Source organism: Daucus carota, chromosome 5 (assembly GCF_001625215.2).
Source record: "Daucus carota subsp. sativus chromosome 5, DH1 v3.0, whole genome shotgun sequence".
NCBI lineage: Eukaryota > Viridiplantae > Streptophyta > Magnoliopsida > Apiales > Apiaceae > Daucus > Daucus carota.
Genome location: NC_030385.2, coordinates 43,558,808 through 43,579,926, shown reverse-complemented (window position 1 = coordinate 43,579,926; position 21,119 = coordinate 43,558,808). Strand labels below are relative to the sequence as shown.

At 32.9% G+C, this 21,119-nt stretch overlaps 2 protein-coding genes across 3 annotated transcripts; one reads left to right on the top strand and one right to left on the bottom strand.

The window, feature by feature from the left end:
• Positions 1-7,978: 7,978 nt before the first annotated feature.
• LOC108220219 (phosphoglycerate mutase-like protein 1) lies at positions 7,979-13,117 on the top strand. 2 transcript variants are annotated; one of them, XM_017393924.2, is made up of 10 exons: positions 7,979-8,230; positions 8,793-8,866; positions 9,007-9,114; positions 9,668-9,747; positions 10,816-10,978; positions 11,365-11,439; positions 11,558-11,646; positions 11,999-12,118; positions 12,629-12,673; positions 12,767-13,117. In XM_017393924.2, exons 1-10 carry the CDS (start codon positions 7,999-8,001, stop codon positions 12,852-12,854), a joined length of 1,074 nt encoding a protein of 357 aa, XP_017249413.2. In that variant the 5' UTR covers positions 7,979-7,998; the 3' UTR covers positions 12,855-13,117. The 2 variants fall into 2 exon arrangements, with proteins under 2 accessions (XP_017249413.2, XP_017249412.2); XM_017393923.2 differs by having other exon boundaries at positions 8,790-8,866.
• Positions 13,118-14,045: 928 nt separating this feature from the next.
• On the bottom strand, positions 14,046-20,730 carry LOC108224088 (CBL-interacting serine/threonine-protein kinase 8). Its single transcript, XM_017398639.2, has 14 exons — positions 20,381-20,730; positions 19,238-19,300; positions 19,037-19,108; positions 18,854-18,961; positions 18,695-18,769; positions 18,456-18,509; positions 18,231-18,356; positions 17,633-17,722; positions 17,259-17,381; positions 16,438-16,557; positions 15,142-15,258; positions 14,955-15,011; positions 14,801-14,875; positions 14,046-14,414 (listed from the first exon to the last, which is right to left on the bottom strand). The coding sequence occupies exons 1-14, from the start codon at positions 20,537-20,539 to the stop codon at positions 14,313-14,315; spliced, it is 1,341 nt and encodes a 446-aa protein (XP_017254128.1). The 5' UTR covers positions 20,540-20,730; the 3' UTR covers positions 14,046-14,312.
• Between the last annotated feature and the right edge of the window lie 389 nt (positions 20,731-21,119).

The window sequence follows — 21,119 nt, the reverse complement described above, 5'->3', positions numbered from 1 at the left end:
TATATATCCTTGATACATTTAAAAATTCTGGACAAATTCTTCATTATTATTTAAAAATATTTTACTGATTCATCATTCATATTTTAATTTAACTAAAACTTTCTAAGTCATTAAAAAAATTTCTGATAATCCCTGAATCGATAAGTTAACAAATTAATTACGATTCATGATTTCTAGCATCATGAAATATATGTTACTTCAATGTTAAAAGATTGTGATCTCTGGTTGATATAGCCGTACGAGTTTTGTCCTAAACGTCACACATAAAGTTAATAATATTCGGAAGGCTAGTAAAAACGAAGAAAGAGCCAAATGCATGGTCCATAAAAAATTAACCTGACGAGATTGACAAGATAAGAAAGAATACAAAGTTACTGAGAGAGGTTGGGGTAAAACCGTGAAATGAATAGAGACAGCGACACGACGTAAAAACATGCAAATCTGTGAGGGGAATTGTTTCCGAAACAGCGGCGGCTCTTCAGTTTTCACCTGGTCCGGTTCCATCCAGTATCTTCACACTCTCTTGCATGTGTTTTGGTTCATTATTAAAACATTTACAATTTTTTCATTTTTTATAAATGATTTTTCCATACACGTTTATACTTAATAATCGGAGACTAATTTGATTTTCTGAATTTTATTGTACAAAATTATAATAATATTTACTCCGACACCCCATATTTTTTTTTTCCTAATTACTGCACACAACCGGTAGCCAAATTCCTAAACTCCAGCAAAAGAGTACAAGAACTCAAACACCGCACCAACACATTGTTGGCGACAAGCTGTATTGTTATGTGTGCGGAAACTGAACAGTTTTAGATAGATCGATCGATCAGATCGGCTACAGTATAATAAAAAGCACCAAAATTAGCCCACAGTTATACAACTCAAAACCACCACCCATGCCATCCCTGCTAGCTTATTTTGGTCAATTATTTATGGACACATATGGAGAGTAGTGTATATAATTGTGGTGGTTTAAGGGTCATACAGTATAATGCTTAGTATTTTTCTTACTTGTTGCTTTGTCTTTTTGCCAAGTGCTTTGGTTTTTTACCTCCTCAATCCTCATACTAGGTACAGTAATAGCCTACGTCCAGCTGGTCAAATTACACGAGCCTAGGGTTACTTTTGTTTTGCACCTGGTCGCCACGAAGAGTACTAAGGCAATAATTATAATATTAATTATAATTTTTCCTCGGTCTCATCCATTTCTTAATAATTTTTACGATGATTGAGACATATTTTAAAATAGATATAAACTATGATTTCATGATATATATTTTAAAAAAATAATTAAACATTAATTAAAAAAGATTAAAATAATAAATAAAATATTTTATTTGGAACTTCAAATCCATATCAAATATTTCTCTCCCAAATATTAATAATGTGAAAGGACTATGGTAGTACGCATTAATTTGGCAATTGCTATACACTCGTACAGCAAAGCAGTGACGTGACGTCCATATGCGTTACGAGAGCTAGATTTAGAAGTAGTAGTTTCGGCCAATGGTTTTGGTGCCCATAAACAATCATAGTGTAAAATCAAGAAGCAGTGAAGCACTTGTCAATTGTCATCCTATGTAGATACGTGTTTCTAAATTATCTGCAAAATCCTCAAGGACATGTACTAGAGGGATGGGCTTGGACCCTTTACATTATTTTTACGTGAGATTGGTAAGCTAAATTCATATTCCCGCGGTTGCGTACTGCATTCGAACTGAAACGAGAGAAGAAACAAGTAACATAGTTTGGGAGGAGCTAAACATTTATCAAAATAAAAAAATTAACAGTTTCACAGAAAGTTAATATAAATCCGACATAATGTTTGTAGATGTTTGTGATGGATTAATTTGCACAGAGTACTCAGATTTTATTTTTTCTTTTGCTTTTAGGCAGTGTGGAGCAGAGAGACGATCAAAACCATAGTCTTCTCCTGAATCGAATTTTGATATCATATTAAATGACTGATTTATGTGAAACATGTAAAAGTACTAAAAGATGGACCTAACATAATTTCATGTGACAACAAAAATTGTTTAATAATTTAAAAATTGTAACTATGTTTTTAAGAACTAAATATTTACCTAATTGACAACCTCTATGATAAATACTAATTTTGATATAATTATCCTTGTCAAAACATGATTTTTTTATTTATCGGTAAAATTTATTGTTATTTGAGTATGTTTTTCTGATAATAATATTTACCTAGAATTTAGAGGGTTCTCTTCTATTTTTTCTTTCTATTCTTGAAGTAGCCGCTTCTATAATTTGAGGGGCTTCCATCGGTTTTTACCGGTGGAAAGCCCCAATCTTTTCTTCTTTTTAGCAGTCTTTATTCATCTTTTGCTTTTGTTCAATAAGTTCCTAATTTATTTGGGTTTTGTTTGTTCTCTCATTGTGTGAGAGTTTGATTTTGATTTTCTTTACTGTTTGTCATGTCCGGGATTCTAGATCTGCAGGATTTTGATGGTGTTGATTCGATGAGGAAGGTTATTATGGTGATACATTTATGGTTGATTGCTCAAAACAACAGTTGGAGGATTACAATATGTATATATCTCTTCAAATAATCGCTTGGTTGCTTGTCCAAGATGGAAGGATTCAACAACGATATTATTACGCGTTTGTTCAATTTTGATCATGTATGTAGATGCCGTATGACTTTTTATTATTGAATTATTATCTTTGTTCAAAAAAAGAACCAAATATTTACCTAATTTGCGAACTCTATGATAAATAATAATTTTGATATAATTATCCTTGTCAAAACATGATTGTTTTTATTTACCGGTAAAAATATTTATTGTTATCTGAGTATGTTTTTCTGAAAATAATATTGAAGCAACTAAATATCCAGTCGAATTACTTAAAATATATGATCAAACCCTACTCCCCAGTCAAACATAACGGTACAACGAATTGAATTTCGAGATGTGACGCATAAATAAAAAAAACAGTACGTCATTAGAATACACTAAATAGGTTTGCGAAAGCAAACTAGGGTTACGTGAGTTGTCGATATTGAAAGTGGTTGTGATGGTTCAACAAGTTAATTTGAAATAAACAAATAATTTGGCACTTTATGGAAGCTCATTAAACAATAATTCTCCCGATTGTGAATCTTTTTTGTCCAACTTTAGAAGCTTATGATATTCTCAAAACCCGGTGTCGGTCTCCTCAAGGATCAAACACAACACTTAATTTGGTACTCTCCATCTACACAATATGTGTGTAATTACGAGTATAAAGCCAATGATTTGGTACTTAGAATTTAGCAATTCGGCAGCCGCTAATCATATGATCACTTGATATAATTGACAGAAAAGGTGCAACTTATATTATTTCTAGTCGCGTTGTACATCCTCGTCGCCGTTATGATGCCGTATAAATCATAAAATATATTAGTTTTTTTTAAGGAATAATAAAATAAATTATTCTTTTTGAAACAATAAAATAGAATATTATTTAAAAATAACTTTTACCAACTTTAAATTATTTGACTTATTTTTCAAAAAATTATTATTTAACTTAGTAGTATAAGATAGGCACTTTTTAAATTAATAAAGATTAAAAGAGTTAAAAGAGTTGGTTTTTGGTTTTTGTTTTGGTGTGCTTAGATGTTCTTCATGACCGAGGTTATGGATCGATATGATTTTCATGAGTTTGATTCAGATTTGAAGGTTATTATGAAATTACATCCGATTGTTCAAAATAGTCAGGTGAAAGCCAATCAGATGAAAACGAGTACATATATTCACATTATCTTCAAATCGTTTAGTTGTCTCTCCAAGAAAGATTGATTCAACAGTGATATAATACAGCGTCTGTCCAATTTTGATTATATTTATAGATGCCGTATGGCTTTTGATGGATGAATTATTTTTTATATATATAAAAAAAAGAGTTAAAGCTTAAATGAAAGCCCTCTTATGTAAATTTATTTGCGTATAATCTCGGACACTTACAACGATACATGCTCTTATATAAATGAAAAATATCTCGTAATATACTTCCATGCGCCTCTATTTATAACGACAAAATATATAAAATTTCCCACTTTCAATTTGATGGTAAAATAATGTTCCACAGCCGCACTACACTAAATCTAAAACAAAATATTCAAAGATTGAATTGCAGCCATATCATTTCATCGTGTTACTTGAGGAATTATTGAAATGCGATCTGGGTACTTAGTTTCATCCACAGTCAGCTTCTGTTGTTGCGAAACTAGCAGTTTCATGCACTATAAAACTCTGCATTCTGTATAAAAAACGCTAGTTTAAGTACATGAGCTTATCATTAATCAATCAATCTGCAGATAATCCAAAACGCTAATACGGACCTTGCTATTTGGCAGCTTTTGCTAATCAAAGATAATCAGATGATCATAATCTAATTGCCTAGCTTCAAGTGGAAATTAGGGTTTATCCTGAAGATTTTTTTTATAGGCGATTCTATTTTATATTGTTATAATAGTTGGCTTTTATTTGGATTACAAATTTGAATAGAACAAAAAATAATTCTCTATGTAACATTTTAGCTAGCTGTTTTTGACTTTAGCAAGTATTTTAAATTATTAAAAAAGAACACACTTAAATATAAATACTTTTTACAATATATATAATTTAAAAAATATAAATATTTTTAAAAAGTTATGCAACAACACACTTTTTTAACATCATTTTTTATCAACTCAACAGTTTTAATTCTGAGATATAAAAAATAGATACACACAGAGATAAATAATCAAACTTTATTTATACATTTAGGGAGCTAAATTTTTGCTTAGCAAATCGCAAGATATCTTAAACAGTAAACGAGCTTGTTTGATACAATAGTTTAAGGATCAAGTTGTGGACAAAAGTCCATGTAATTATCACGGGAATGACAAATTTGACCAAGTGATTAGTTAGAAATTAGTCAAGTTGCAAACTGTTTTTACATATTATTTTAACTTAACTTTTCTTAGCTGTGTAGAAGTAACTCTTATTTTCGTCATAAACTAAAAGGGCTTGTATTGTGTTGCAGAGACAAGAATCGCTAAATAGAATGTTATGTCTATGGCGATGAGGCACACAAGAAATTATCTGTAGCACTTTTAAAAGTTTTTTTAATATTTTTTCTGGTTTAGTAATTTAATAATCCAACTTGGATAATATACTATAACAAGCTACTTCTTCAAATTTATTGATTTACTAGCAAATACTTTATGCCAAAAAGAAAATACTAATTTTTCTAAAAATATTGTATCGTATGCATATCGTATTCATAGAATAATTTATCCACTTGATTATTTCATTCTGTAAAATGTGCATGAAGCAAAAAAACGTAACTGGAGTGTTCTTGGGCCTGGTTTGTAAAAGAAAAAATATTTTGGGCCTAACAAAGATCTTCTTAGTTTAGAATGTAGTGAGGAGCTATATGGCCGGCCCATGATCTAGAAACCATGTTAGCTGAGTTACCTAAGTCCATTTCAACATTATCCGATCAGTATTTTTTGAATTTCAAAGTTTGCAACATTTATATCCGGCTGCTTACGAAGTACTCCCCCGTCCCAATGAATTGTATACAGTTTCCTTTTTGGGACGTCCCATCAATTGTATACATTCCAAAAATAATAAACTTTTATAATATAAAACATCATTACACCAACTACTTTCTTCCACTATCTCCATTCTATAATAATATAAACACTATTACACCCACTACTTTCCTCCACTATCTCAAATTTATTATTAAATATAAATGGGTCCCACCACTGTACCCAATTTTCATTCAACTTTACTCATTTCTTACTCAGTTTCTTGGTCTCCGTGTCCCAGCCATTTGTATACAAATGACTGGGACGGAGGGAGTATATTCAACAATATCAACTAGCCCCGTTCATCGAGTTGCTTGCATTTTTTTTAATATATATGTATATTTAAATTTAAATACTTTATTAATTTATAACCCATGCAAGCCTAATTATAAAATTATTATCAATTTATTCCCTTAACCAACTAAATGTTATGATATCTAATATGCATAATAATTTATTTAGATTTTATGAAGTTTATTTATTATTTATTTAATAAATTTGACAAAATCAAAATATATTATCATAAATACTACTCCCTCCGTCCCTCGTGCTTGTTTACATTCACTGTTTGCAAGCATTTTGAGACTCTTATAAAATATAGTTGTAGAACTTTTTTCTAAAATTTTCTTTTTTTGAATAAAAATTTAAGTATCAATTTTTTGTTTAGAGAAAAAATTTTTAAAACATATATTGTGAAATTTAAATGAGTATGAAAAAGCGTGTCAAAAAATAACGTAAAGAAATAAAGGAGACAGAGGGAGTAGAATTCATAATTTTTTATTTGGCTACAGTAATAATTTTACTCCGTCCAATGGCACACTTCAAACTAGAGGTGTACACGGGTCGCTGAAACCGACCGAACCAACCCAAGCCGACCATATTTCATCCGAACTTTTTTGACCCGATTGATAGTTGGATTAAAAAATGAGTAACCCGATTTAATTGGGTTGGACACGGGTTTCGGTTTTATTTAACCGATCCAACCCAACCCGATTAAAAAATATTAAATTACACATAAAAATCATTCACCCCATCCCAGTAACCCATAATATGTTAGCTTAGTCCATTTAACTAATTGTTGATTTGTTGTGTTTTGCTAATTGTTGATTTGTTGTACTTTACTAATTGTTTCCGTTCAACTTAATTTTTAAATTTATTTCTGTAATTCTGAAATTTCTAGTATCGAGCTTTAATTGTTTTGGTCAGTAGTGCAGATTTTTTAAGATGTTATAGTGCTTAACTCATTTTGTATACACCGGGTATTTCACCTGCTTGTTGTAGTACATTCAGTTAAAGTTTTATCTTTTGATGTGTCGAAATTTGATTTTGCTATATTATGAAAAAAAAATTATTTTATATTTCATAATCCGATCAAACCGATTCGAACCAATCCAAACCGAAGTAATACAAATTGGTTTGGGTTATGAATTTAATTTTTATGATTTGAGTTGAGAATTAACAAACCCGATTTAATTAGGTTGGGTCATTAAATTTTTGAGTTAATGACACCTTGTACCCCTTAACTTTGGCCCAAAAACAGTTTAGCACCTAGACTTTGAACTTTGACAGGTTGCAATCGATAGTTTACAATCTCTTGCAATGTGTAACCTCTGCTCACTTTTCCGTTAAAAAACAGAGTTAACGTTAAGTGGGAGAGGGGTATGCTGGTAAATGCATTCATGGCAGAGTGTATTTAAATAATATATATTTAAATATTTAGTTATAATATTAATCATTGAAAAAATAAAATTATGTTGTGATAAAAAATTTAAGTTTATAATATTTTAAACATTATTTTAATTTTTATCGTTGTGTGTGTTCAGAAATAATTTCAAAATATAATATATAAACTTTGAGGGGTCACAGGGGGTAAAGTAGTTGTTAGAAACTAATATACACACTGTTACCTCTCAAACAGTTAAAGTAGTTGTTATAAATTTAAATTTTTTATCACAACATAATTTTATTTTTTAAATGATTAATAATATAACTAAATATTTAAATATATATTATTTAAATACACTCTGCCATGCACGCATTTTCTAGCATACCCCTCTGCCACTTAACGTTAACTTTTTTTTTTTAACGGAAAAGTTAGTAGAGGTGACACATTGCAAGAAATTATAAACTATCGATTGCAACCTGTCAAAGTTCAAAGTCTAGGTGCTAAACTGTTTTTGGGCCAAAGTTAGGAGGTACAAAGTGTCATTAACTCTAAATTTTTTTAACCCGCCCACCCTTACTCCAAACAAATTGAGTGAGAAGTTGCCAGCTGGCCACTCCAGAGAACCGCGTGACAAGCCCCGACAACCATACAAAAGGCAACACTCTACTGTACCAATAAAAAACCCGATAAAAATATACATATAAATCGGACATACACATGGGGAGGTGCACTGAACCCAATGCAAACTCAAATCAAACACAAACACTCCACAATGACTTCCACTTTCCCTACTATTTCGGGTAATAACAATTACGTCCATCCCCATTTTTTATTATTTTTATCGCCACCTCCCAACATTAATCCGTTATATTCCCTCCGCGATCCCGTATCTTTTTTTCCTTCGAATACCAAACCTAATCGCTCCTCATCTTCAACGTATTTCCCCACTCTTCGCTGCTCATCTCCTTCCGGTAAGTCTTTTATTCACCGTTAAATTCGATACATATGTAATGTATTATTATGGATTTTACGTGTTAGAGCATCTCCAACGGAGTTAGTCACGTGTTCGTGGCAACATTTGGTTGCGATATTTATAAGAATGTTTTATTCCTATTATGAATTCGATCTGACTGGACTTATCTGACAGATTTGTAATTATAATTTATTTTGTGAGTTTTGTTTAATTTCGTGATCATATTTATTGAACGCGAGGTTTGTTGAGTTTGATATGTTCAGTTGTGGTGTGGAGAAATTTTATTGATTACCAGGCGATAAATTTTTGTGGTTGTGAAATTTAGAAAGTGGATTATTGGACATATGGACATGGATTTTTGATTTACTTGAGTATTATTATTATTCATACTGACATGAATGTGTTTATTGAGGACAATAGTTATTTGAGATAAGAGGGTTGGATGATTGGGGATGAAAACGGAATTTGATTGATAAGATGTGTGTGATGTTATTGTGCTGTAATCTTATATTGGCATTTTAAGTTGTGATTACTGAATTAGCTTTTTATGCATCCAGTAGTTGCTGATATGGGTTCGAATCCGATTCCTGGCACTAGTGTTTACCCGTTGCATCGGTCTAAAACTATTCACCTGGTTCGTCGTCTCTTTATCATCCCCTATTTCCAGTTATATAATTTGCTTCTTTCACAACATGTAATATAATCAAATTAAAAGTTGAAAACACAATGCTTCATATAAGGAGGAGTATGTGAATCTGGTTATTGTGTATGTAGGTGAGACATGCTCAAGGAATTCATAATGTAGCAGGAGAAAAGGACCACAGTGCCTACTTATCTCAAGAACTCTTTGATGCCCATCTCACTCCACTAGGCTGGCAGCAGGTAACAACCGTGAATTCGTAAACTATAACCTTGAACTTTATATTCAATTTCTTCAATTTGAAATATAGCAATAGGTTTACGGTTCTGGAGTTCATAATGAAAACATCTACCCTGCTTACCTGTAAGACATTCTTTTTTAAGAATATCAGCTAATACCAGGGGCGGATTTCTTTACATCCAGTGGTGGCTTTTTAAGAAAGAAATAGAATTATAAGCAGAATACAGCTATTATTTGAAATTCATGGGTAAGCAATGTATATAAACTTTAGTAAAATTTGAACCTGGATGTACAATAAACCCGAGTTTTTTTTACTTGCTGAGTAGGACATAAGATATCAACATTGTTCTCAAGTAAAATCCGTATCATAAGTTTCTTACCAGTCGAGCTATGACTGATATAACTTTATACGTACAAAATTTGAAATTCAAATCTGTCTATAGCAACCCGTCTCAGTGAGGTCTGCATCTGCTTAATATTAAATTTGTATGCGCTGTCTCTGTGATCTACTTCCTACTGGGAGTAGTAATATAATTATTTGATGCATATTAACAGGTGGACAATCTGCATAAGCATGTTCATGCATCTGGGATCATCGATAGAGTTGAATTAGTTGTTGTTTCACCACTGTTAAGGTACCTGGTCTTGCTCACTCTTTTTAAATGTTAAAGATTTGCAATATGACTTATTCAATAAACTCACATAGGAATAATCTGATTGTTTTTCTCTTTTCTCGTTCAATTGTGGAATTTAATATACATTCAGGGTATGATCTACCAGAAAAGAAGTCTCTTGCATCTGATACATATGGTTGCTATATTATTGACATTCTTAATTACTTATTACTTATCTATTTAATTTACAGATACAATTATAAGATACAAAGGGAGACATGAAATAAGCAATTCATATATTTTTAAACTGAACTAAACTTTGGCCCTGAAGGAGATTATTTGAGTGTCGCCATTTAATTACTTTTCTGAAGATATTCACTATGTTTGCCATTCCTGCTATGCCGTTCCTAGTTACCCAATATTTACACAAACATTTCTCTTTAGTAATTGGATCTGAAATTCTGTCCTTAAACAAAACAAAATTCACACTTAATTTTGATCCATCTAGGGACATACATAATGTATTTGATATGGCTCGTTCCTTCTTAGTCTAGATACCAAGTCAACAAGGCCCTTAGCTTCAGTTTTTCCGACAATTCCACCACTCATACTTAACGTAAGTTTATTAAAAGTCTATATTGGTGAACACATGAGAATTTTTGGTCACAGATTACCCATTCTTATTTCTTACTGGAACTTTGTGCTTTGTTTGACTTTGAAAGACTCCTCTTTTGGATTCTACATTATTCCAAGGCATTATATATTTGTGAGTCAGAAGAGAACCAATTAATTTTTATGCATTTAGCTGCGCGTGATTTATTATTTCTTCTGTCACAGTTACTACATTAACAAATTTGTAAGATATAGCTATATTTTTTTTCATTAATCTTTGGTTTGTTACTCTTCTGCCTTTGGATTTCCATGTGGCAATCATCTTTCTTCATTTTTGTATTATCTTGTTCTCCTCACTATAAGTGTATAATGCCATCATTTGTATTTGGAAGATCAAGCTATATAATATCCATGTAACTTCCTCATTGTTGTCTATTCTCCGTCTGCTGGTTAAATTTACTAATAATTACATTATAGAACTATGCAAACAGCAGTTGGAACTTTTGGAGGTGAAGCTGGTGCAGACGGAACAAATGTACCTCCCCTAATGATGGAAAATGCTGGTAAAAGTAACCGCCCTGCAATCTCAAGTTCGAAATGTCCACCTTTCATAGCTGTAGAGCTTTGCCGAGAGCATATGGTATGTGATGCAAAGCAAACAGCAGCCTTTTATTCTTCTAATGTATAAGACTACATAGAAATAAGGCCATCCTTGTGTTGTACCCTATTTGTTTTGGATTGAGTTTTGCTCCTATATTCCCACAGATATCTTACTCTTTTTTCGGAAGTCAAGGTGTTAGGGAGTGATCCCTCAAAAGTCTAAAATTGTGAAGTACAAATGCATTTTGTGCCATTCTTGTGGGGATACATATACATTCTGAATATGCATCGTTTGTTTTAACACTAGTCCATTACAATAGTGTCAGCATGAAAACATACGTTGTGTCTGTTACTCTGTCTTCTGGTGTACTTATCATCAGAATGCTATATTTTCTAGAATCTCATCACACTTTTATCGCAATGCAGGGAGTTCATCCATGTGATCAAAGAAGAAGCATCAGCGAGTACAAACCCATATTTCCTGCTATTGATTTCTCATTGGCAAGTCCTCCCCTTCCCCGGCAATTATATCAAGTGTCGAGTTTATAATCTGGTTGATGTAATTGACTCACGTAGCTTCTCAGAGTTGCTTACTAATATAACTTGGAATTTTGCGCAGATAGAAAATGAAGATGATGTTTTGTGGAAAGCTGATGTAAGAGAGAAGAATGAAGAGGTTGCTGCCAGAGGAAAGAAATTTTTGGACTGGTAAAGTACCCATCTTTAAATATGATTATGTTTGAGTTAAGTAGTCAGCAAGAAGTTTCCGCTTGCTTCAAAAGACATCCATCTGTATATTTAAGCATCTCATGCCATTTAACCAGTAAACACAGTTTTTTTAAACGAGGGACATACTTCTGAGTTTTAACATGCGCAAGTTGGTAACTGACCTACTATGTTCTGCATTTACTCCGCGCTGTAACTGTTTTGGGATACTTAAATTATATGTGCATTTCCTGACACTGGCCTTTGGATGACCGAAGATGTGTCCATGACCCCACTCAATAGGATGTTTTGTGTTATTAATTAATTAATTAATTTGTTTTTATGATTCCATCAGGCTGTGGACGAGAAAGGAGAAAGAGATAGCGGTTGTCACCCATAGTGGATTTCTTGTTCATACCTTAAGAGAATTTGGAGACGATTGTCATCCTTCCATTAAGAGTGAAATGGGCACATTGTAAGTATTCACTTACGTTTTACTTTTATTTTTTTTGCTAAATAAGTATTCAATTACTCCTATGTTATAATCATACAAGTACACAAGATTCTTTGATGTAATATTACAAAATATTGATCAAAATATAAGGCCTTATCCTTGTACTGTACTTTAGGCTGGTTGCAGAAGTCTTGTATGGTCATATAAAACGATATACAATATATAACCAATGTTAGATACAAAACTACTCTTTTTCTAGGAGAAAAGAATACTTATTCTTGGTACCACTTCTGATATATACCTGTGATCTCCATTTCCAACTCTTCTAACATATGAATAGCTCCGGCACATGTATTCAGTACTAACCTCCTTCCTCTATCAAATTTACCCAGCTGATATTCTTTGATGGTTAAGACCTTCAAAGGGAATCCTGTATACTGCTGTTCTTTGTTAAAATTTAGTTGTTCACTTGGCTTGGTGCTTGTAATCTTTATTCTCTGACATTGATCTTTTATTTATCTGTTTACTCAGCTTTAACAACTGTGAGCTTCGGTCTGTGGTCATTGTTGATAAAAGGTCAGTGTTTCGTTTAAGCATTCAAATTACTGATTACTTTAGATATATAAGATATCACCTACTTATTTGCTTAAGATATCTTGGGTTTTGCAGTATGATAGGTTCAGATTCTTCGACAACCGACTTTCCTGGCAAAATCCCTAGCGGGGCTGATGTTCCAAGTGATACTGCTGCAACTTGAGAAGTCAGAAGTTCCAGACGATGAAGTGCGCACTTCTTTGAGGACTTTATTTTTTCGGAACTAGGATACCTAGACCATTCCATTCATTTTACTAGATTGGCACTAGTTTGTATACATTGTTTGGAAACGGAAGCAGAAGTTCTGTAAAACTATATAGGCACAGTATTGACCTAAAGGTCCCTTTTATTGCGAAATAAAGTGAAGGGAAGTGAGCAACTGTGGTGATCATGAAAGAAACCACCACTCGAAAAATATTATTTGCAGGTCCTGCTACGTTGATGATTGAACGTTATGTTAGAAGTATTTTGCAACGATGGCACGTGTTATATTAATTTTTAGATAAATTAAATAGCAATGATGTATGTGATAAATTAAATAGAAAAAGTAGGCCCGATAATTTGACACGTAACACGCTAATACGAAACGACACGAAAAAAATGGATATGGGTTTTGATTTTCGATACATGAAACACGAAAGTACACGAACACGAAATTACACGATAGATTTCGTGTCGAATATGGGTTCATTTGGGGTACACGATATATATATTTATGATATATTAAATATATAATTGAGTATAAAGTATATATTTATATGTATGTGTGGATATATATCGTAGATACATTAACAAATTTATAGAGAATTGTATACACGTATAAATATATCATTCACATTTAATAAATTTATAAAGGAAAATATATATTAAATTCATTTTTTGATTAAAAAATACATTAATATTTTTATATATAATATATACGAAAAGTACACGAAATATACACGAAACGATTCGGATCGGATACGGGTTTCAAATTAGGTACACAAAATTAATAACGGGTGGATACGAGTTTCACCTTTGAGTACACGAAACACGAAAATACACGAAACGAAAGTATACGAAATGAAACGATTGCCACCCCTAAGAAAAAGTAATAATGTTGATACCAAAAAATATTAATTTCCCGACTTAATATACTCAATTTTGACTCCAAGAGCTTTAATTTTCAGGTCCTCTCGTACTCCCTCCTTGCCCGGGTTCTTTACCTTAGGAATGGAGCCTCCGGTTGCTTATACACGTTTTAGGACCCTTATAATTTTATAAATTATTTTAGTTTTTTTTTCTTAATAAGAATTTAATATTTTAATTTTTTATATAAAAAAAGAGAATTTTAAATATAAGTTATCGAACTATATTCTACAAGAGCCTTAAACGCTTCAAACACTATAAAGAAATAAGAGCAACATACAGATGCGTCTGAGTCTAATGAATTGTTCAAAGTACATATAGTAACTCGGGTCTTTCCAGTTCAGTAAAAGATCTCAAACTATATTTGTACATATTGACAAAGCTTTTACATAATCATCCTAGCATCTCGAAAAAGTGCTACTATAGCATTTGTTCATATCGAATCTTGGCCGCCGACAGGGCAAATTTCAGTGTAACTGAAGAGCAAGCAAAATCAACGTTGTTTGCTCTTGGCCTTGGTAATTCTTGATTTGGTATACTCACTAGGTGGTTTCCAGATGATGTCCTCAAGATTGTTGCAAAAACTTTTGTAGAACTGAAACATTGTATAACTTTCAATACTGGAAAAAGAAAGCTAAGATAATTCTATGGCAGCATCATACATGGCCAGTTATAAATTTATTAATGACATCAATGTATAAGGATATAGGAGCATCATCTCTATTCAGTTGTCTTTAAAACTCAACACACACAAAAAAACTGAGGGTTTTAAGTTTTAACTATTGTACAAAAGAAAATCCAATCTAAATTCATTTTCTGTCCACTAAAAAAGTTTATATCAATGCTAGTATGAGCTAAAACAATCTCATTCTATACTGCGGAGAACTATGGAACTAAGATAAACAACAGTATGGGAAATTTGGTACAGTATCTCATACTATTTTTTGAGAGGCAGGGTGTGGCACAAGAAGAGCAACTCACCTTCAGGTATTCTCCAGCATCTCCAGCGGCTTTTTGAATGTCAACCATGACAAATATCGGAGTAACTTCAAAAATCTGCTGGAGAATGGAATTGCTTGGTAATATTGCACAAGTGATACACATAAAACTGTAGAAGTCGAGACTGATAACTTACTTCGAGTATAACCGAGAAATGGGATGCTTTATTTTCTGAAAGACCTTCCACCCTCATCTGAACATAAACAGATGATTTCGGTTTCAATTGGTTCAATAACTTGGCAAAACCACAATTATAATGATGTAAACAAGTTCAACTTGTTAGATGTCAACTTTAAAGCAAAAGATTCTGCAAATAGTTTTACCTTGTAATTACGAATGTGTGTTTTGAAACCCATTGATTGTGCAACAACTTCCATACTTGATAAAACCAATTTGGCTGGTTTTTGTGACACAAAACGTGTTTGATGCTTGACCGAATCCTGCAAAAAAATGAGAAACTTTTGTAGGTCCAGACAACACTGCCACTGATACTATATGAAAAATGAAAAATTACTAAATCTTAAAGAATACCAATTTCATCTAAACCTTATATATAATACCAATGGATAATATGCATGACATAAGAGCAACTCTAAGAGTTGCTTGACAAACTCCTAACTAAATCATGATTATACAGACTCTCTAGTCATTTATCACCACCCAGCTCCAACAATCCTCCTCGACTTATCTCTATTTACTTTTAAAATTATATTTATAGACAATATATGTTAATGGAGGATGACCACATTAGAAGGAAGTAATATATACTATTATAAAATTGGTTTAGGAGGCATTTGATGCTCCTCAATAGAGAGGAAGGCTTTGAGGCTCTTAAATTTGTAGGGAGGCATAAGGAGAGTGTTGGAGCAGATTTTTGTGATAGTTTTGTTAAAATATGACTTAAGAGGGAGGATAGAGTGGCACTTGGGGTTGCTCTAAGAAATATAGAGAACTGCAACACGTCGAGACTCGAGAGTGATAACGAACCTTAAAGGCTATGTTTGTTTAACGGGAGTAATAATTATAGGGCTACTGACTTATTTGCTTTGATTTTATAGTATATATTGTCCTTCAGTTTACCCATGGACTATATACAAATTTCTTTATTGGCTATCTCCAAGGAATTAGTAAAACCTTTGGAAAGTATATAAATCAATAGCCCCCACCTAAAAGAATTACAAAGAGAAGCTAGAAAGTCAAGAAACATAGTCCAAAAAATAATTTTGAAAGATTACATGAGCGCAAATTTAAACTAGTCCCGGCATTTTAATTTTTGTACAAACTTAGCAAAAAGCATTGCCTACAGGCTACAGCTACACTAAAAAAACTAATAAGCTCCCTTTGGTTGCAGAAAAATAACTAGATTTTGGAAAATAATGTCTGCGAAAAATTGAAAATGATTTCTCAGAATGAGAAAATCTTTCCTTCTTTTGGCAGGGGAAGATATTTCCTTAAAATCATAACATATTTCTACATATTTTTCTTCCTTACAAAGTGGTTTATTTCCCTTCAACCAACCAAACAGAGGAAAATTTTCCCTGACCAAACAAATGCCTTGTAATAGAAAACTAGGAAATTTATTTCTGTAAAATATAGACTTTGTGGTTTATAGTCTATACCTGCCCACGATCAAATAGTGCAGAAAGGTTCAAACCCTGAGAGAGGATAATTAGGTCAAATGCATTGAGATTCAGTGGACCTGCATCTTCATCCCTACACTGCTCATCTGGTCGTTCTCCCTAATTTAGTACAAGTAAACCAGGTGATTTGTTAAAATGAATATCAATAAAGTAAATCCAACATAAAGATATTACAGGAATTTCAGAGCTTGAACTTGAAATCTAACTTTCCTAGCTGAATGGTGATCAAGATTTAAATCATAAAGTTATCACTTGATCCATCATCTTATCGAGTAATTTCCAAAATTAAGCTGTCTAATCTTTTGAACCTTAATTAGAAATACGGGTCACCATATTGCATGGTGATCAATCTAGAGGAAAGCTGAGTTATATTACTAAAATGAAATGAACACGAGTAAAATCTCTCATGTGTTACAAGATTAAATTTTGGGCCTTTATTTGGAAATTTCTACCAACTCCATAATGTGGATAGCCCTGTACTTCCTTCTTCATATAGTATTATTTTACATCATATTTGGGGATTTTGTCTAATCATCACCCTGGATGTTATTTTCTATTTTTTACTGCCAATTATACTATTTGACTTAAAGCTTGTACTGAAAGTTTTGTAGTATCTTTAGTCAAGGACTACTAATACAGGGAGAACTAATTGTAAAGGTCGAAACAAACAAAAAAACTACTATCTTAAGGAAATCTCAGTGATTACTCCACATTTCAACTACTAGAATTAACAAAGAAAGAAGATAACAAGAAAAGAAAATAAAGTGAAAGAAAACACGGAAGTTAGAAGTGAAACCAACCTCAGAATCATCTAGAAAAGCATTTACATCATCCAGGTTAATATCTTCATACTCAAGGAATCCAGCAGGAGTGTAATCTTTCTTGAACCACTCGTCATTCCTGATATCTTCAATATGTATACGCTGTGGATGTATACATGAGAGATAATCGAGGTTACAGAAAAGAGGAGGGGGAAGATCATTATCCACTAGTATTAATTCTACAATATTAAAACTACATCATATAGATGGATTATAGCAAATAAGCTGATTATGAGGTTAGTAAGCAATGCCAAGAGTTACCTGATAGGGAAATTTTTAATATAAGATGACTTGACAAAACATATAAAAAATAAGATTAATTATACATGTTCTGTGATGCACTCATTACTTACAGTTTGAGGGTTGGGATCTAAAATTTGACGAATTAAAGATTTTGCTCCAACAGGAAACCATGACGGGCATGAATAGTCAGCTCTCTCAATCTGAAATTTAAAACAAGGATTATAACATTAAAATAATTTTAGATCACAGTGTCTCGCAGGATATTCAGGGTCAAAGACAAACTGAAATGAACATGTATACATAGTGTAATAAAGAACAACATCCCAAACAGTACGCAAGCTAAAATCACAGAACCACGAAAGTGTCTAAATTCAAACAAATCACCATCCTTACAATGTATTTAAGATCTTAATATTTCTAAGCAGGGGAGCTTGAACCCGGTAAGTACATTAAAGTTATTATGATTTTTAAAACATACCTAACGTTTTCCTCCATGTAGAACATCTACCCCCTCCACCATATACGCGACAGATATATTTCTGTTTATTTACCATAACAATGTTTATGTGATGACTAAATGAGTTTCATACAAAATATATCACCATAAATTATTAATAATTAACAAATTGGTAATGAATACTTGGGAGAGTTCTCATTTTCATTCGTAAATAGCAGATAATATACAATCTAGTCACATAAAGTTCATGCCTTGCTATACAGTGTGGTGAGATCCATTTCATCAAAAGGAAGATATCCAGCCATTAGGACATATAGGATGACCCCACAGGACCAAGCATCTGCTAAAGCACCATCATAACCCTTATGGCTAAGTACCTACAGAAGATAATGGACATGACTTAATGCAGACCAGAGACAAAGGTGACATGAATACATTTCAAAGTCTGTAGAGACAAAGGTGTGTCCCACACTTACCTCTGGTGCAACATAATTAGGAGTTCCACAGGTTGTCCGGAGAAGGCTGACCCCCTATGAGAACAGACAAAAGGAAAAAAAATCATCTGACATGTTCCCTGTTGTTAGATGTTCCCTTTCCCCTTAATCACTGTGCCTTTTGTGTATGTGTGTTTGTCTTACTGTTCCCACTTCCCATACAATCAGATTCTCTGTGATGGTATTAAATTTCATAAATGACACTAGTGAAAAAACATTACTTCTTCAGGCAGCGCACTAAGTCCAAAATCAGATATTTTCAGATTTCCTTGGGAATCTAGCAAGAGATTTTCAGGCTGAAAATATAGAGAAAAGAAAAGGTTAGACTTGTACTAAACAAATAGTAAACACAATCAAGGTTGCAAAATAAAAGAGAAAACCTTCAAATCTCTATGATAGACTCCTTTACTGTGGCAGTAACCGACACCATCGATAAGCTGCTGGAAATATCTTCTTGATTCGGCTTCACTAAGTCGCCCATGATGAACCTGTAAAGACAAATTATACTATCACGGTGAACTAGCAGAAGTATACACAACTGATGCCTTTTCTTTTAAACTTACTATTTTGTCAAATAATTCGCCACCAGTGATGAATTCCAAGATTATATAAATCTTTGTGCGGCTTGCTAAGACCTAAAAATAGCAGTAGACGTTAGTAAAGTCCAAAATTATAATATTAGCATGCCTATTCAAGCTAACAAGTCAATTTAACATTTTACAAACTCCACATTTAAATCTGTTACTCCAGATTTGAGTGTATACCTCATGCAGACGAACAACATGTAGGTGCCTAACACGCTTCATTATAGATATCTCCCTCTTAATCTGCATAGGAAATAGAACATACAAATGTCAGAGAGATTACAATTATATAAGCAATGGATGAATTAATCAACACTAGTTACTTAGCCAGATAAATCAGAAATAACATCTTTGACTCAGAGTCTATGTCGGTTTGCAAGAATTATAGTTCCCGAACTACCTAATATTTGAATTCATTTTAATTCAACTTAATCCTTTAAACTGGTCATATGAATTATTTTCTAATTCCTATCATCTTCGACTTCATTTTGGGAGGACAATTTAATCACATTTTCTGTCATTTAAATGACCTGAAAAGTGATTCAAAACCTAAGAAGTGGTTCAAATTTAGTCCACGGATCAAAATGTTATATATAGTTTAGAGCATATAAGATAATAGTAGAGGAACCAGACAATTATGCAAGTAAGAGCACCTTTAATCCTCTTTAATTCTACACAGAGAGAGAGAGAGAGAGAGACACACACACACACAAATATAATAATTCACGCAGTAAAAAATGAATAAATATAAGGCGAGCAGCTAACTGATCTCGCAGAAAAATACAATATATATATATAAGTCGAGTAGCTAACTAATCTTGCCGCAATTATGTAACAACCGAATGCTCAAATAGACAAATTGACTAATCGAGCTCTAGTTGTAGTTATATTATCTTCATAATGTAAAACTAGATTCATCTCACAAACACATAAACTGTTTCACACAATCAATGCGTAAGCAGAGTAGTTAATCTAATGACTAATATTGCAGGTATTACTATTACATAACGAATGAATGCATATATAGACTAATGCAAAATGCAAGTAGGAGAAACTCAACTCCTATTTAGTTCTTCATATTACAAATTCAACTAAATGATATTGAGTCATCTCTCTCTCTCCCTCCCCTCTCTCCCGGCTCTCTCTCTCTCTCCCGCTCCCGCTCCCTCTCTCTCTCTCTCCCCCCTCCCTCTCACACACACAAAATTACAAAATGTAAGCAGTAGCAACACTTCTACTCCTATAAATTCATCAAATAAACCAAAATTCAACACACACAAGCGATAGATAGAGATAGAGAGTCATCAGAGAGAGTAAACAGACCTGATCGACCATTTTATGCTTGAGAATAGTGCTCCGATCGAGAATCTTCATAGCAACACTCTCCCCAGTCTCCGTGTTCTGTGCGAATTTGACCTTGGCGAATGTTCCTTCTCCGATCGTTCTTCCTACCTCATACTTCCCCACTTTTCTGACCACCATCTTTTCCTCTCTCTCCACAAATTACTCCAACACCGAGAGAGAAAGAGAGCGAGAGAGAGATTCCTTGCGCTTCTTGTGGGAGAATTTATGATTTCGAATTTCGAGAAAAAACAGCGACTAAACAGTGGGCCCCTGCGCTTGAGCTTTATGGTTTTGGAGTTTAGAGCAAGTCCAATAGGTGTGCTAAATCAAGTCTTAAATCCAAAAATAGGGAATATGGGATAAAATTGCACTCCAACATTATGCTAGTGATGTGCTAAATCACTAGCACAAGCTTCCCCTTCCCTATTTTTAGAATATGCTAGCCACTCCTAAACTATTTTTATCATTAAAATATTCATTTCTCTCTCTTCTCCACATCATTTCCCTCTCTCCTCCACACCAAAGTTGTTTAAATTTAATATTATTATAATAATAGTAGGGAACCCCTTAGCATAATGTTGGACTTGCTCTGCTTTATCTGTTAAAATAGTCTGTCCTGAGGGGTTTTAGTAAAGTAGACTTATGGGGAGTTTTGACTAAATTGGCTGAATAATATTGGCCCCAAATATCAAATTCTTGTTTTTTCCGCACAAATATA

What these genes read in the sequence shown, in the direction of transcription:
- LOC108220219 (XM_017393923.2), top strand. Translation starts at nt 7,999, where the DNA reads ATGCAAACTCAAATCAAACACAAACACTCCACAATGACTTCCACTTTC. An exon ending in GTTGTTTCACCACTGTTAAG is followed by an intron (nt 9,748 to 10,815) that starts GTACCTGGTCTT and finishes ATTACATTATAG; the next exon opens with AACTATGCAAACAGCAGTTG. An exon ending in GGAAAGAAATTTTTGGACTG is followed by an intron (nt 11,647 to 11,998) that starts GTAAAGTACCCA and finishes TGATTCCATCAG; the next exon opens with GCTGTGGACGAGAAAGGAGA.
- LOC108224088 (XM_017398639.2), bottom strand. Translation starts at nt 20,539, where the DNA reads ATGGTGGTCAGAAAAGTGGGGAAGTATGAGGTAGGAAGAACGATCGGA. An exon ending in AGCATAAAATGGTCGATCAG is followed by an intron (nt 19,301 to 20,380) that starts GTCTGTTTACTC and finishes TTTCCTATGCAG; the next exon opens with ATTAAGAGGGAGATATCTAT. An exon ending in TAGATCCCAACCCTCAAACT is followed by an intron (nt 17,382 to 17,632) that starts GTAAGTAATGAG and finishes ATACATCCACAG; the next exon opens with CGTATACATATTGAAGATAT.